The sequence below is a fragment of the Dendrobium catenatum genome, unplaced genomic scaffold, assembly GCF_001605985.2.
Source record: "Dendrobium catenatum unplaced genomic scaffold, ASM160598v2 fragScaff_scaffold_847, whole genome shotgun sequence".
Taxonomy (NCBI): domain Eukaryota; kingdom Viridiplantae; phylum Streptophyta; class Magnoliopsida; order Asparagales; family Orchidaceae; genus Dendrobium; species Dendrobium catenatum.
The window spans coordinates 382,879-396,987 of NW_021319309.1; the positions used below are offsets into that span (position 1 = coordinate 382,879).

Consider the following 14,109-nt stretch of genomic DNA (forward strand, 5'->3'; position numbering starts at 1 on the left):
AAACAACTATTAATGGCAAATAAACTAAAAACAACAAGTGCAAAGCAAAGCTAGCCAAACCTAATAGAAATATAAATAGAACTAGTAAATAAACTTAGAAATACTTAATTACATTCTATTATTGAATGCTTTTATGGTGATGGGCCACCAAGCACCTCAATAGACTTGATGTAAGAGAAGTTTATTATGTGTGTTTTATAACTCAAACTTAGCAAATAATTCATATTTATCAAAACAAAAACAATAAGGCATTGAGGCATACAACATGAACAATAAAATATATGAGCAATATAATAAGTTACACCAATACATGAATGAAGTATGACATCTTTTCTAACATGATTTCTAATACGATGAGGCTCGTGATCATTTGTATAATAAAGTATACTCAATGTTTCTAACACATCTATATGTAATTATACCAAGTATAATCACAGATCTCTAAATAAGTTATATACATATATATATATATATATATATATATATATAATCTTAAAATTGAGAAATGTAATTATTGATCAAGATAAATTTAAAGATTTCATTTAAAGGTATCACTATATTGGTATGCTAGCCCTATTGCATCCTAGAATATTCGTAGATGTAGAGAGATGTAAAGTTTAGCATCATAGCTTTGTACAAAGATTCAACACACAAATAGATAAAAGAGAGGGGTACAAGAGTCATAAAAGAAACCAAGATTTTTACATGAAAACCCCTTAAAAAGAGAAAAACTATGGGGCATTGCCCAATCAAAATGATTACACTAGTGTTTGTGACTGATTACAAATAATGCTCTTCCTCGGAGGAGGGCGCCGCTGACTCAAAGTTGAAAGTGCGAGGTGCGCCATGAGGAGGGTGAATTGAAAATTCTCGTAATAAAATAACAATCCTAAATATGAGTTCTAATTTTTTGTTTTTAAATTTTAAATAAAAATTTAACTTGATGTGAAAGCGAATGATTAAAGCACGATTGCAACAATAGTTGGTGATATTTTAGCTTGCACAACAAAGAATTAGAACACGGTTTTCACCAAGTAGTTATAACAAATGAAAAATGCAAAGCATAAATAAAGTGTGGTAAACTGACAAATCATACCATAAGATTTATAGTAGTTCAGTCACTTAACCTACGTCCACTCCCCGGAGTCCTCCACTCTAGGAATTTCACTAATCAAAAGTAATTCTTCTTTTGCCCCCACAGCAAGGCTGAGAAGCCTTTACAAACCCTTAGTTTAACCTTCCCCGGTGTGGTGGAGTACCAAGCGCTATGTCACCCCCTAGTTGACGGCATCGAACCTTCTCATTTTTCTTCCTCCTGGAGAAGGAAGAGTACCTTAGAGGACACGAACCTTGAAGGATCTCCCCCTTAGAAAGCTTCCCACAATATCTTCTCGGGCCATAGGAGGAGCAAGAGTGCACCAGGCTAGGAGCAACCATGTGATCTCCCTCACGTACACTCCTCCCTCACAAACTCACCTTCTCCTTCCTCTCTCAAACCCAAAATATTCTCAAGTTGCTCTCTCTCAAGAAGTCCCCTTCTTGTCACATTCCCCTCTCATTCTTTTTCATTCAAAAGACAGATGAATCATATATAAATCAGGCTCCAAGAAATCCTAAATTTTCAATATAGCAGTTATGTTCGTACAGTACGATCTAAGATCGTACAGTACGATCCAAGATCGTACAATACGATCAATTCAAAACATCCTTCGTTCTAGTACAGGAGTACGAGCAGGACATTTTTTTGAATAACATCGTACAATACGAACCACATCGCCCAGTACGATATGTTATTTTCCTTATGTTCATATAGGACGAACGCTGGGATGACCAAAACTCATCTATGTTCATCGTATTGTACGATCCATTTCGTACAGTACGATAAGTTAAAAGCTTAAGGTCGTCCAGTATGATGTTCACATCATCCAGTACGATTAGTTCAAAAATCAAGGAATCGTCTGATACGATGTTCAGGACGATCAAAATAAGATATAATAAATTCATTGACCTGAACTAGTGAAGTAAACCTCAAAGTTCAAGATTGATTCAAACATATTTTGTACTCACAAAATAATTCATATACAAGTAATAAAAACAGAGAGAATAAGCAAAAAAGAAAAAAAAAACAAATATCATTTCATTTCATAAATAGAATTCATAAATTAATACATCAAAGAAGTAAAAGTAAAAAAGAAAATAAAAATACAAAGGAGATGAGCAAAACTATCCAAGCCCAATAGAAATACAAATAGAACTATTACATTAACTTAAAAATAATGATTGAAATTCTATTGCTAAAAAAATATGTTTATGTGGTGATGGTCTATCAAGTACTTAGATAGAATTTTTTATTAGGAAATTTATAATAAATGAGTTTGATAACTCAAATTCAACAAATACATTCTATTTTTTAAAACATAAATGAGAAGGCATTAGGGCATAGAGTATAAATAATAAAAAGTGCAAATGGCTATGTAAAAGGAATATAATAAGTGTCAGAGTAAACATCACTTCAAACTTCAAAGTAATATTATATTGCATGAATGAGGTTTGTCATCTATTCTAAAATGGTTTTGAGCATGATGAGATTCAAGATCATTTGTATGATAAAATGTACTCAATATAATTTTATTCTGACATATCAATATGCAATCATATTAAGTATAATCAAACCTCTCTAAATATGATACATTAATTATTTATCATTATATATATAGTCGATTTTATCGATACACCCTAAAATTAGGAAGGTGCATCAACTCAAAAACTCTTCTACAGAGTCAACATTTTGTGGGTCCATTGGCAGAGATTATTGATATCCAAAAGGCTTCTACTTACTACATATCATTGCACATAGGCAAATAATTTTTATGTATTTCATAACCAAGTTTCCAACATATATTATATAGTCAAAATGGCAAATGCTATTTTATAATAACATATAATTTATAGGAATAACATTTATTGCATTCCATGGAAGTAAAATGTATAAAAAAAATAGATTCATACTTAGAATCAATTTAATATTCAAGAATTTATATAGCAATATGAATATTAAACAAGATCTATTAAAACAAGCTTAACAATAATTTAGTATTGAAGTCATGACTAGCAACCTACAAATATTTAGAAATATGATACAAGCAATAAAAATAACGCCTTTAATAGAGAAGGATATATTTATCCTCTAATAATAAAGTTAGTTACCTCATAGTATCTAAGAAGATACTATGAAACTAAAAATTTCAATGAGATCCAACAAATCATGCAATTTGAAAAATTCAAATTGAATACCCTTCATGAAAGAACCATAATATTTATATCATAATTGTAATATATAAAAGTTAAACATACAACAACATAAGACTTTAGCTTCATTTCGGATGTCTTTTTTATTGCTTCTTAAAACAGTTTTTAAATATATATATTTTTTTTTATTTTTTTATTATAAAGATGATTTAAGAAGCAGTAAGAAAAATGTCTCAAGGCTTCGTTTGAGACAACTTTCTTACTACCCCATATAATAGCTTTTTGTACTTCAAAATTGCTTTTAAAACAGTAAAAAAATTGTCCCAAATGAAGCATTAATCTATCCCAAATTTAATCATGTTAAGTCTTAATTAATGATATTGAAAGTCATTCCATCAATCTAATCGATACAAGCTTCTTCAAAATCTACATAATATGATCATTATTACAAAAACACAAGTTATAATATTAAAGCTACTATTATAATATATTTTATATTCTTCTCTAAATTAATTATATCAAATAAAAAAAGAAAGATCATACTAAGAAAATCTCCAATAATATGATCTTAACATAAACAAAAGATAAGAAAATGCATTAATCTATTTCAAATTAAAAATAGTGAATCTCCTTTCAACATTTTGAGTAGAGAAGGTGAAGAGATTTCTACAATAACTAGGAAAAGGAAAGGAGAAGACATGGAAGAAGAAAAAAAATACATAGAAAGAGATGAAGAAGATAAGGCTATAATGCCATTGGAGGCTCATAGTAAACAGAGGAGGAAGAAGGTGAGAGTTCAATCGAAGGGTTTTGTGGTTTGGTGAGTTTTTTGTGAAGGGTAGGTCAGGTCAATAGGGTAGAAGACTTTGGCTATTTGTTGTTGGGGCAAGCCAGTTCAGGCTATTACAAGCGGTTCAACTTATTTTCCTACCTCCTTTGCATTCTCAAAACAGTCTCACTTATTTCAAGATGTTTATTTATTAAAACTTGCAACTTCACTCTTTACTATAATTTTTCTAGATTGAATACAATAGTGAGAACATAAATAGGCCTATCAATTATAAAGGGTGTTATCGTAGCTTAAGCTTCATTTGAGATAACTTTCTTACCGTTTTATGAAGTAATTTTCAAGTTTAAAAGTTTTAAATTCAAAAAAAAATTTGTATAAAAAAACTGTTTTATAAAACAACAATAAAGTTGTTCCAAATGAAACCTTAAAAAGCATCAGGAATGAAAAGATTACTTGAGGCACAAATAATTCAGCCCTTGTACAGCACAATTGCTATGTGGGAGAGATTATTACGTGCGGAGTCCGGACATAGAGAACCGTTCAATTTTGTGACTCTGAACAGTAAAAGTGTTGTTATTGTTCACCGTTGTGCTTTTACTATTCACAGTCACAAAACCGAACGATTCTCTGTATCCGGACTCCACACGTGATAATCTCTCCCCATGTGGAGGGTAATCTATAAAGTTTGAATGAGTAAAACATGAATATCGACACAAGTAAAACTGCCTAACATAATGTAATCCAATTTTGCATAGAGAAATATAATAATTTGTAAAGAAGCATACAAATTCACGTCTGCAAGTTTATTACATTATGCAAACCATTCTATAATGTCAAATATAAAATTTTGTTAAGTTGTCTGTGACTTACAATAGAGCCACACTCCAGATTCTAATAAAAAAAGCCCAGGCTTCTTATGAAAGGTTGAGAAACGCAAAGATGGATCCAGGCTCCTTGGTGCCATAAGCAGAATTATCATCTTCTTGCACAAATTATCATCCTCCGTAGCGGTTCCTTAGCGCTTCGGGAGGTTCCTCCTCCATGATGCCAGAACCAGTTGAGGACAAATATTCACGGATAGTTGTCTTGCGATCACTGAGAAATGTGTGATCTAAGAAATTATCATAGGCTGCTTCTCCAAGGTTTTTGGCTGCGAGGACACTGAAGACATGCACGTTAAATCATTAATGTTTTGAGAAAAAACGATACTAGTTATGTAAGGTGTCCAGGCTTAGGTACTTCTTTTGAGCTAAGAGTTGGCAAAACATTTTCCAAATGATACATAAGAGTAAAGCTTAGGTTTCGTTCGGGATGACTTTCTTAATGCTTCTTAAAACAACTTTCTAATACAAAAATTTAAAATTTTGCACGAGAAAACTGCTTTAAGAAGTAGTAAGAAAGTTGTCCCAAATGAAGCATTAGTCCTTCCAGAAAAGGCCTACGCATTTAAATGGAGTTACTTGCTCCTTGGTGCTACTCTTTTATGTTTTAAAAAAAAAAAACTAAAGATGACTCGAAGATGGGATTTCCATATAGTAGAATGATATGGGTTGTTGTTGGAGGTGGGATTAAACCAACAATTGATGCAAGGCCAACAGTAGAAATAACCACAAACCATGACCACTAGATCAGAAGAAAAGTCGATGTAGATTCTGTAATCAAAGCAAAGCATTCGTCAATGGAAAGTTTAGGAAGTCATCGCAAATGATTTTTCTTTGACAAGGTTTCATGCACCAGTGAAGATTTGAAGATGAGATCAGGGGATAGTGAAAGTCCCTTTCTACCATATACTTAGACGAAAATAAGAAAATTATTTGTGGTTGACAATGTGGAGAAAATGTGGTTATCAATGGTACCTGTACAGATCTCATGGATGAGGCCAACAATGCTAAATATAATTTTGAAAATAATAAATGAATAAAAAAATCAAATATGTTTTATTTCATATTAGTAAAAAATAAAATAAAAACAAAACAAACTAAAAACAATAATAAAGTGAACTCAAATGGACCATTAGCAATTTGCAAGTTAATATTAGCATGAAATTAATGGATATGCTCAATAAAAGATAAATCACATTAGGAATTTAAAGTTTGTTAGGGCAATAAATTGAGGTCTACATGCTTTCTAAAATGCATACCATAAACAACTTCAAAACAAGATTTATTTAGTGCTTGTGTTATGCATAGACAATCATAGACAAATCTTAGAATTGGAAGCATTAAACCTCATGCGCCTTAATTTCTTAAACTTCTATTGAACAGTGACGCAACCTTTGTTCTTCAAACTCGAGCAGATATTCAAGCTCGTATATTAAATGAGCTCGAGCTCAGCCTAGCTCAATTCGAAAGCTCGTTAAGCCGCTCGATTAACTTAAAATATATTTAAACATTAATTTAAATTAGCATTATATAATATATTTTAATATTTTTAAGTTAATTGTATATTAGAAATAAAAATTCTAAAAAAAAATTAATTTAAAACTAAGAAATCGAGCTCAACAATCGAGTCAAGCTCGAGCAATCAAGCCTAGCTCGAGCCTATTAATTTTTTAACGAGTATAGCTCGAGCTTAATAAACGAGCTTGAGCTTAGTGAGAACTAAACAAGTTTAGCTCAATGTGAGAACTAAACAAGTTTAGCTCAATTAGGCAAATATTTGATTCGACTTGACTTATCTACACCCGTAGATTGGGTTTGCATCCTTACGAGTTTTATGGGAATACAAGACTGGACTATCCTTGAGATGATATTTTAAACTTTTTACCAGGCCATAAAATGGCGTAGAGTAGTTAATAGAAGTATTTTGTATTATGCAAAGCCTTTTAGGTACAATTTCACAACCAGTTTTTGTTTATACTATTTTTGAATACTTCAAGATTGACCAACTTTGGTTTATGATATTACACTAGGAAGTGGCACGAGGCATCACACCTTGCATTCTCGATCAATATAATGAGATAGGAGTAGGACTAGTAATCAATGAATCAAGTCTAATCGCCAATGCGAGTTGTCAGCAGGAACCTTATCTACTATAAGATACTTAAGTAGTGACTAGCAACTTGATTTTAGCTATCCATGATGTGAAACCACATAGGAATTGCACGTAAAAATTTATAACGATTGAATTAGGCGTCGCAACTTAAACTTAATGTTTCACTTGGAAAAGATTTTACGAATTTAAAATTGTTTAAATTGATATGGCAAGTAACCACACATTAGCAGACAAGATCTCCAAATAATATCAAGATTATAATGAAAACGAGTAGTGCAACAAACAAACAATCCACCACGTAACAAGGAGTGAATTCACCTCGAGTTTCCCTCACTCACACTCTTTAAGAAGAAGAATCGCCACAATCCGGAAGATGTCACCACGAAGGAGAGGAAGCCGGGGTAGATATCCAACGAAAGTTACTCGGAGGAGGGGCTATGTGTAGACAACCGATGATCCACCAACATCCGGAGGGAAGATGCTTGACTTCTTTTCTTGAAAGATAGCTCATGGGACGAGAGGAATTCCAAGAGGGTGGGCAAGCAAGAGGGCCGGCCAAGTGTGGAGGGAATTAGGGTTTGTGGGGTCTAGGTTTGGGGTTATGAAAAGAGCATTAAATCTGAAATTAATGTCAGATTTAATTAAATAAGGAGGGAAAAGAATTTGAAATTCAAATCCAAATTCAAATATGGGTTTGAGGAATTAGGGTTATTAAATTCTCTTTAAACTTAATTACCAATGAGGGTAATCAATTAAGAGAATTAAATTAGGATGGAGGGAAGGATTAGAATTCAAATTTTGAATTAAAAAATTTGGAGCATGGGGAGGGCCAGCGGCATAGAGAGAATAGGTGAGAGATTGGGAAGGGTTTAATAGTTTCCTAATGCACTCCTATTAATTAAGGATGAAATAGGAATGACCAATCTAATTTACAATTAAATTAGATCCCAATTTATAAACTTTCCTAATTTAGCTTTCTTAGTTTAGGAAAGTATTTGAATTTCAAATTATTTAGATCTTTCTCAAACCAATTAGGCTATTTTAAGTAGGTGTTAATGATGATTGATTTCATCATCCAAGTGGAAATAGGAAGGGGGTGGCCGGCGGTGGGGTTACGGCTAACTAGGTCGACGGTTTGGGGGTGAAGGTGGGGTGACGGTCGGCATGTGGATGGGGTGAGGGGTGGCCGGCGGCTTAGAAGGAAATTGGGGAAAAATGCCGGCCGGTGGAGGAGGTGGGTTGGATTGGTCGGCGGTGGTGGGAGGGAAGATACGGTGGCTGGTGATAGGGAAAGGAAAAAGAAGAACCGCGAGTCCCGAAATCCACTGGCAGCTGACGGATGATGCAAGGCCCTCTCCTAGGGTTTATCCTCTCAAGAACTCACAAAGAGATCAAACAAGAAAAACTAATTTTTTTTTTTTTCATAATCATCATCATCCAAATACAAGACAAATGACCTAATATATATGCCTCATAGAGAAAAAAGAAATGACTAAAATGCCCCTAAGGCTACAACTCAACTCAACACACAAGCAAAGATACAAACGTAAATAAAGAAAATATGAACTAATACATAAAATATCAAATATATAAGCTCCTCATTGTAGCTGTTGATCTACGATGCTTCCAGCGGTAGACATTCCGGAATCTCCTACTGATGTCCTCATCAACCCACTTAGTAGCATTTGACTAAGAGTTTGTTATCTATATGTGGCTAGACGTTCTTAAGTGATACTATTTGACTAGCTCTTGGAAAAAAGTAATCTACTAAGGAATACTCGATAACTAGAGATCACTTCCTTATGGGGTTGGTTAATTCTGGATCTAAATGCAATCGCATCCCGAAAAAGCGGCATTCATTTGCATGTAGGCAGTGGGTTGAGGTCCTTGTATTACATCACAAGCATAACAAAATTTATTTTTATGCGCCAAGAAAAGAGAGCATCACCAAAGAAGGATAGCAGTACCATATTCTCACTCTATTTGCAACTCACTAAAATCATGATAAAGGGTTGATTTTATGAAGTGAGAGAACATTTATTATCCAAGAAATAATATCATCAAATGAGATAATATTTTTTAATCTAATGGTAAAAATATTATTTTCCAAAATGCTTTAATTTACTTAATATAACAAGTTGAGTAAGCACCTGAATATAAAAAATTAACCAGCAACTGCTTAAAGAAAAGAGAATTATAACAGAAATATGGGGATGGATGACATTGATGCAGTACATGCAGAGAAATCTGAAATAATCAACTATACGCTACCAAAGCAATTTAAACAGCGAATTCTAAAACGTATTGTCTTAATGCAGATCATGCAATAATAAAAGTAAGGTACATCCATGAATAACAGATAATTAATATCTCACCAATGTCTAAGATAAACACGACAAGGTAAGATATCATCCCTCCATATCTTATGGATGTTAAACCTTCCATAATTCTGAAAGTAAATATCCTTATTACCTACAAAAAAGTAAGTGGTGGGTCAAGTCATAGCTTGGCCAGAATCGCTCCATAAGAAAGGATACCTCTACTTTAGAATGGCAATGGTTCATATGATGCAAAGCAGCTGAGGCGAAGATAAAAAAAATGATTTATTGAAAAAAATTGTGATGACTTAACTGATAGATAATAAGTCTAAGGTAGCATCAACAATATGCAAAAAAGAATCTTAACTTCTGTATCATGTAACAATATTAAATTTAAATAATCATTAAGGTGACAATAAGAGAGACAAGAACAAAACAGATTTGGATTATCAAATATCATAGCTTGAGCACCAAGATCACTCGAACTTGATGGCTAAAGTATTTTTAAATGCCTGTTGCTAAAAAATAAAACTATGGTGCAGTAATAAGAAATAAATGGTAAATTTATTGATTACATCATAGAATTTGATGCAGAAAAAATGTCCATATGATTGTAAACAAACCGAATTGATTCAAGAACTATTTTAAAAACACTGTCGTTGCCAATTCCCAAATCCTGGATAAGAAAAGTGGAGGGTCGTGTTAAGTAGTCAACAGAAAACTTGTCGAATAATCATGACATGGATCCTTTTAAAAATTGTGTTAATGCTAGGGCGTCCCCTGAAAGCGACACACTGCATGACCTGAATACAACGACAAGTGTACAAGGGTCGTTGCACCGGTGCCCAGGTGTAGTGTTAAATAGGCAAGGGTTCTCACATCAAGGACGAATGTGGAAAAAGAAGCTAGTCCATGAAACTAAAATTAAGATAGGAACTTAGAATATATGCTCTCTTATAGGAAAATTAATGGAATTAATATATATTTTGATTCATAGGAAGATAAATATTCTGTGCATTTAGGAAACTAAATGGGTTGGAGAGAAGGCTAAGGAGGTTAATAGTTTATGATATAAACTATGGTATTCGGGTAAGAGTTGTACTATAAATGATCTATGTGTGATTATAGATAAGAGTTTGAATGATAATGTTATAAAAATTAACAGAATTGAAGATAGAATTATAGTTTTAAAGATTGTTGTTGATGTAAAGATTGTTAATATTATAAGTGCTTATGCTCCTCAAGTAGGTTTGAATATTGATTAAAAACTAAAATTTTAGAATAACTTAGAAGAATTAATATAAAATATACTTCTTGAAGAAAGAGTTTTTATTTGAGGAGATTTAAATGGACATGTTGGTAGAAAGGTATATGATTTTAAAAGTATTCATGGTGGCATGAATTTGAAATGACAAATGAAGGTGGTGAGACCATTTTAGATTTTTTTTTTAACTTATGATTTTTTAATAGCTAATACCTTATTTAAGAAAAGAGATGACCATCTTATCACTTATAAAAATGGATATAATAAAATACAGATTGATTATTTTCTTATAAGAAAATTAGATCGTTTAGATTGCAAAGATTATAAAGTTATTCCGAGTGAAAATTTATGTATCCAAAATCGATTATTAGTTTTGAACTTTAAGATAAAAAGACAAAAAATAAAAAATAAAGTAAAATAATTTTTTAGAATTAGATAGGGGCATTTAAAGAATATTAACAAAAAAATTTTTAGAGTAAGATTTTAGATCTTAAGATTTTGTCTGTGCATGAGGATGCTAATGTTATATGGGAAAAAGTGGCTAGTGATATTAAGATTATTGCAAAAGATATGCTTGGAGTTTCGAAGGGAAAAACTCATAATAGTAAAAATAGTTGGTGGTGGAATTAAAATATGCAAGAAAAGATAAAAAAATAAGAATATTTGTTATAAAAATTGGTTTAGATATTCGGATAATTGAGAAAGCTATAAAGAGGCTCATAAGAAATCTAAGAAAGCTATTTGAGATTAAAAGAGTTTAGCTTTTAATGATTTATATAATAGATTAGATGCTAAAGAGGAAGAAATATATATGTATAAGTTTGCCAAACAAATATATAGAAGTAGTAAGGATTTAGTTCAAGTGGAGTGTATTAAGGATGAAGAACAAAAAGTATTTTCCTTAGAAGATGATATTCAACAAAGGTGGATGAGATATTTGCTAAACTTTTTAATGAAAATTGTGAAAATACGATTGACTTTAGCGACTTTAGTACCCTAAATGAAAATAAAAATTTTTATTTTTATCGACGTATTAGTAAAACCGAAGTTAGAGAGGCTTTAAAGAAAATGAAGTGTGGAAAGCTGTTGGACCTGATGATATTCCAATAGATATGTGGAAATGCTTAGGAGATGAAATAATTGCTTGGCTTACTAAACTTTTTAATACTGTTTTAAAGACTAAAAATATGCCAGATCAATAGAGATTGAGTGTGTTAATTCCCATTTTTAAAAATAAAGGTGATGCACATGAGTGTGCAAATTAAAGATGAATTAAGTTAATGTGTCATACTTTAAAACTATGGAAGCGAGTTATGAAGCGTAGGTTGTGGCATGATACTAATGTTTCTCAAAATCAATTTGGACTCATGCCGAGTAGGTCTACTACGGAAGCCATACAATAATTGAGAAGTTTGATGGAGAAATATAGAGAGAATAAGGAGGATCTACATATGATTTTTATTAATTTAGAGAAAGCATATGATAAAGTTCCAAGAGAAGAACTATAGAGAGTTCTTGAAACGAAAGTAGTTAATAATGCTTATATTCAAATCATTAAATATATGTATGCAGGAGCTATTACTTGTGTTCAAACACAAGGTGGTTTGACCAAGTATTTTCCTATTTCGGATGGATTACGTCAAGAATTAGCCTTAAGTCCATATCTTTTTGCTTTAGTCATGGATGTTCTCACTAGACATTTGCAAGAGGATGTACCTTGGTGTATGCTTTTGCTGATGATATTCTTCTTGTCAGACTAGAGAGGGAGTTGAAGGTAAATTTGAATTATGGAGGTCAACCTTAGAGTCTAAAGATTTTTGCTTGAGTAGAGCTAAAACTGAATATATGGAGTATAATTTTAGTAACAATAGACTTAGTGAGGGGATGGTGACTTTTGCCGATCAAGTCATTAATAAGAGAACAAGTTTTAGATATCTTGGATATATTGTTCAGAGTGATGGTGAAATAGAGGGGGATATTATCAGCAGAATTTAAGTTGGATGGTTGAAGTGGAGGAATGCTTCGGGCTTGTTGTGCGATAGAAAAGTCCCCTCAAACTTAAGGGAAAATTCTATAAGAGGGTGGTGAGACCTGCAATGCTTTATGGTGCCAAATGTTGGTCATTAAAAGAGATGCACAATACTAAGTTAAGTGTTACAGAGATGCGGATGCTTAGGTGGATGAGTGACTTTACCCTTAGAGATAGGATATAGAATGAGCATATACGTGGTAAGGTTGGAGTAGCTCTAGTGGAAGGTAAGATTAGAAAGAGTCACATTAGATGGTTTGGCCACATTAAACGGAGGCCTTCTGATGACCCTATTAGGAAAGCTGAGGCATTAGATTTGACCTATGTTAAAAAAGTAGAGGTAGACCTAAAAAGACTTGGTTAGAAAATATTAGAAATGATATTTCTTTATTAGATTTAAATGAGAATTTGGCTTTTAATATGACACAATGGCGTAAAAGGATTCATGTAGCAGACCCCACGTAGTGGGACAAAGACTTGATGTTGTTGTTGTTTTATCAAGTTTAAACTGAACTTGAACAACACTCAAGCTTTAAAATCTTGTTAAAACCTATTTATTTATTTTCTTATTGAGATGAAGTTGTGATTGAGCTTTAATCGAGTCTAACACGTTATATATTTAATGCAAATGATTTAAACATATATGTTTATTGCTAGTCAATTTGTGTTTAAATTAAATTTGATATAATTTACTAAATATTATTTTTATTATTTGCCTAATTTCAAATTTTCATAAAAAATAACTTTAATCTATATATTTAGCTATTTGCATGTTATTTCATCATACTTATTTAAAGTGCATAGGATATAAGAACTTGAAATAAATAATCAAATAAGTAATTACATCAATATTAAATAAGAATTTATTGAGCTATTAGTGAGCTACTTGTTTGAGAAATAGATAAATATATTTACGAACAAAAATTAACGATCAAATTAATATTCATGTTTTTGTTCATTTATGTGAAATTTTTTAAATTTTGTTCAATTACTTAAATAAACGGATATAAAATAGAATAATATAAACAAGTATTGAGTTATTCATTGAATGCACTAGTAGCCTTTCATGTTGATTTTTATCGGAGGATATTCATACCAACTAATACCTTTGCATCTGATCTGAAAGTACTCCTCATCACTATAACGTGCACAAAGCACCTACACCACAAACAAAGAAACAACATCAATTAAAAGAAGCTTACAGAAACTTTACAATTCATAGATAGTCTAATAAGAACTTACCGCTGAATTAGTAAAACGAGCGCCATCCAAAGCCTCAGGAACAATCTGAGTAAACGAACTAAGAATTTTTAAGTCTTGAAACAGACTCAAAATCAGCACCAGAAAACTCATACGCAAAGCAACTTACAGCCAAGAAGCGGAACTCATTCTCCCTCTCTATAAAAGAAGAGATCTTCAATAACCCAAAGGATCAAACAGAACAAATAGTCTATTAGCAAGAGTT

General features: G+C 32.1%; 1 protein-coding gene across 6 annotated transcripts in view; it reads right to left on the minus strand.

The window, feature by feature from the left end:
• Positions 1–4,762: 4,762 nt before the first annotated feature.
• LOC110104004 overlaps positions 4,763–14,109 on the minus strand; it is a 24,891-nt gene continuing 15,544 nt past the window's right edge. The window contains exons 4-8 of one of the 6 annotated variants that reach the window (XM_020832929.2): positions 14,014–14,042; positions 13,887–13,931; positions 13,751–13,802; positions 9,409–9,505; positions 4,763–5,200 (exon numbers count right to left, since the gene is read on the minus strand). In XM_020832929.2, coding sequence (XP_020688588.1) covers positions 5,151–5,200; positions 9,409–9,505; positions 13,751–13,802; positions 13,887–13,931; positions 14,014–14,042 — 273 coding nt within the window. In that variant the 3' untranslated portion in view covers positions 4,763–5,150. The other 5 variants (XM_020832928.2, XM_020832927.2, XM_028696814.1 and 2 more) reach the window with 5 other exon arrangements.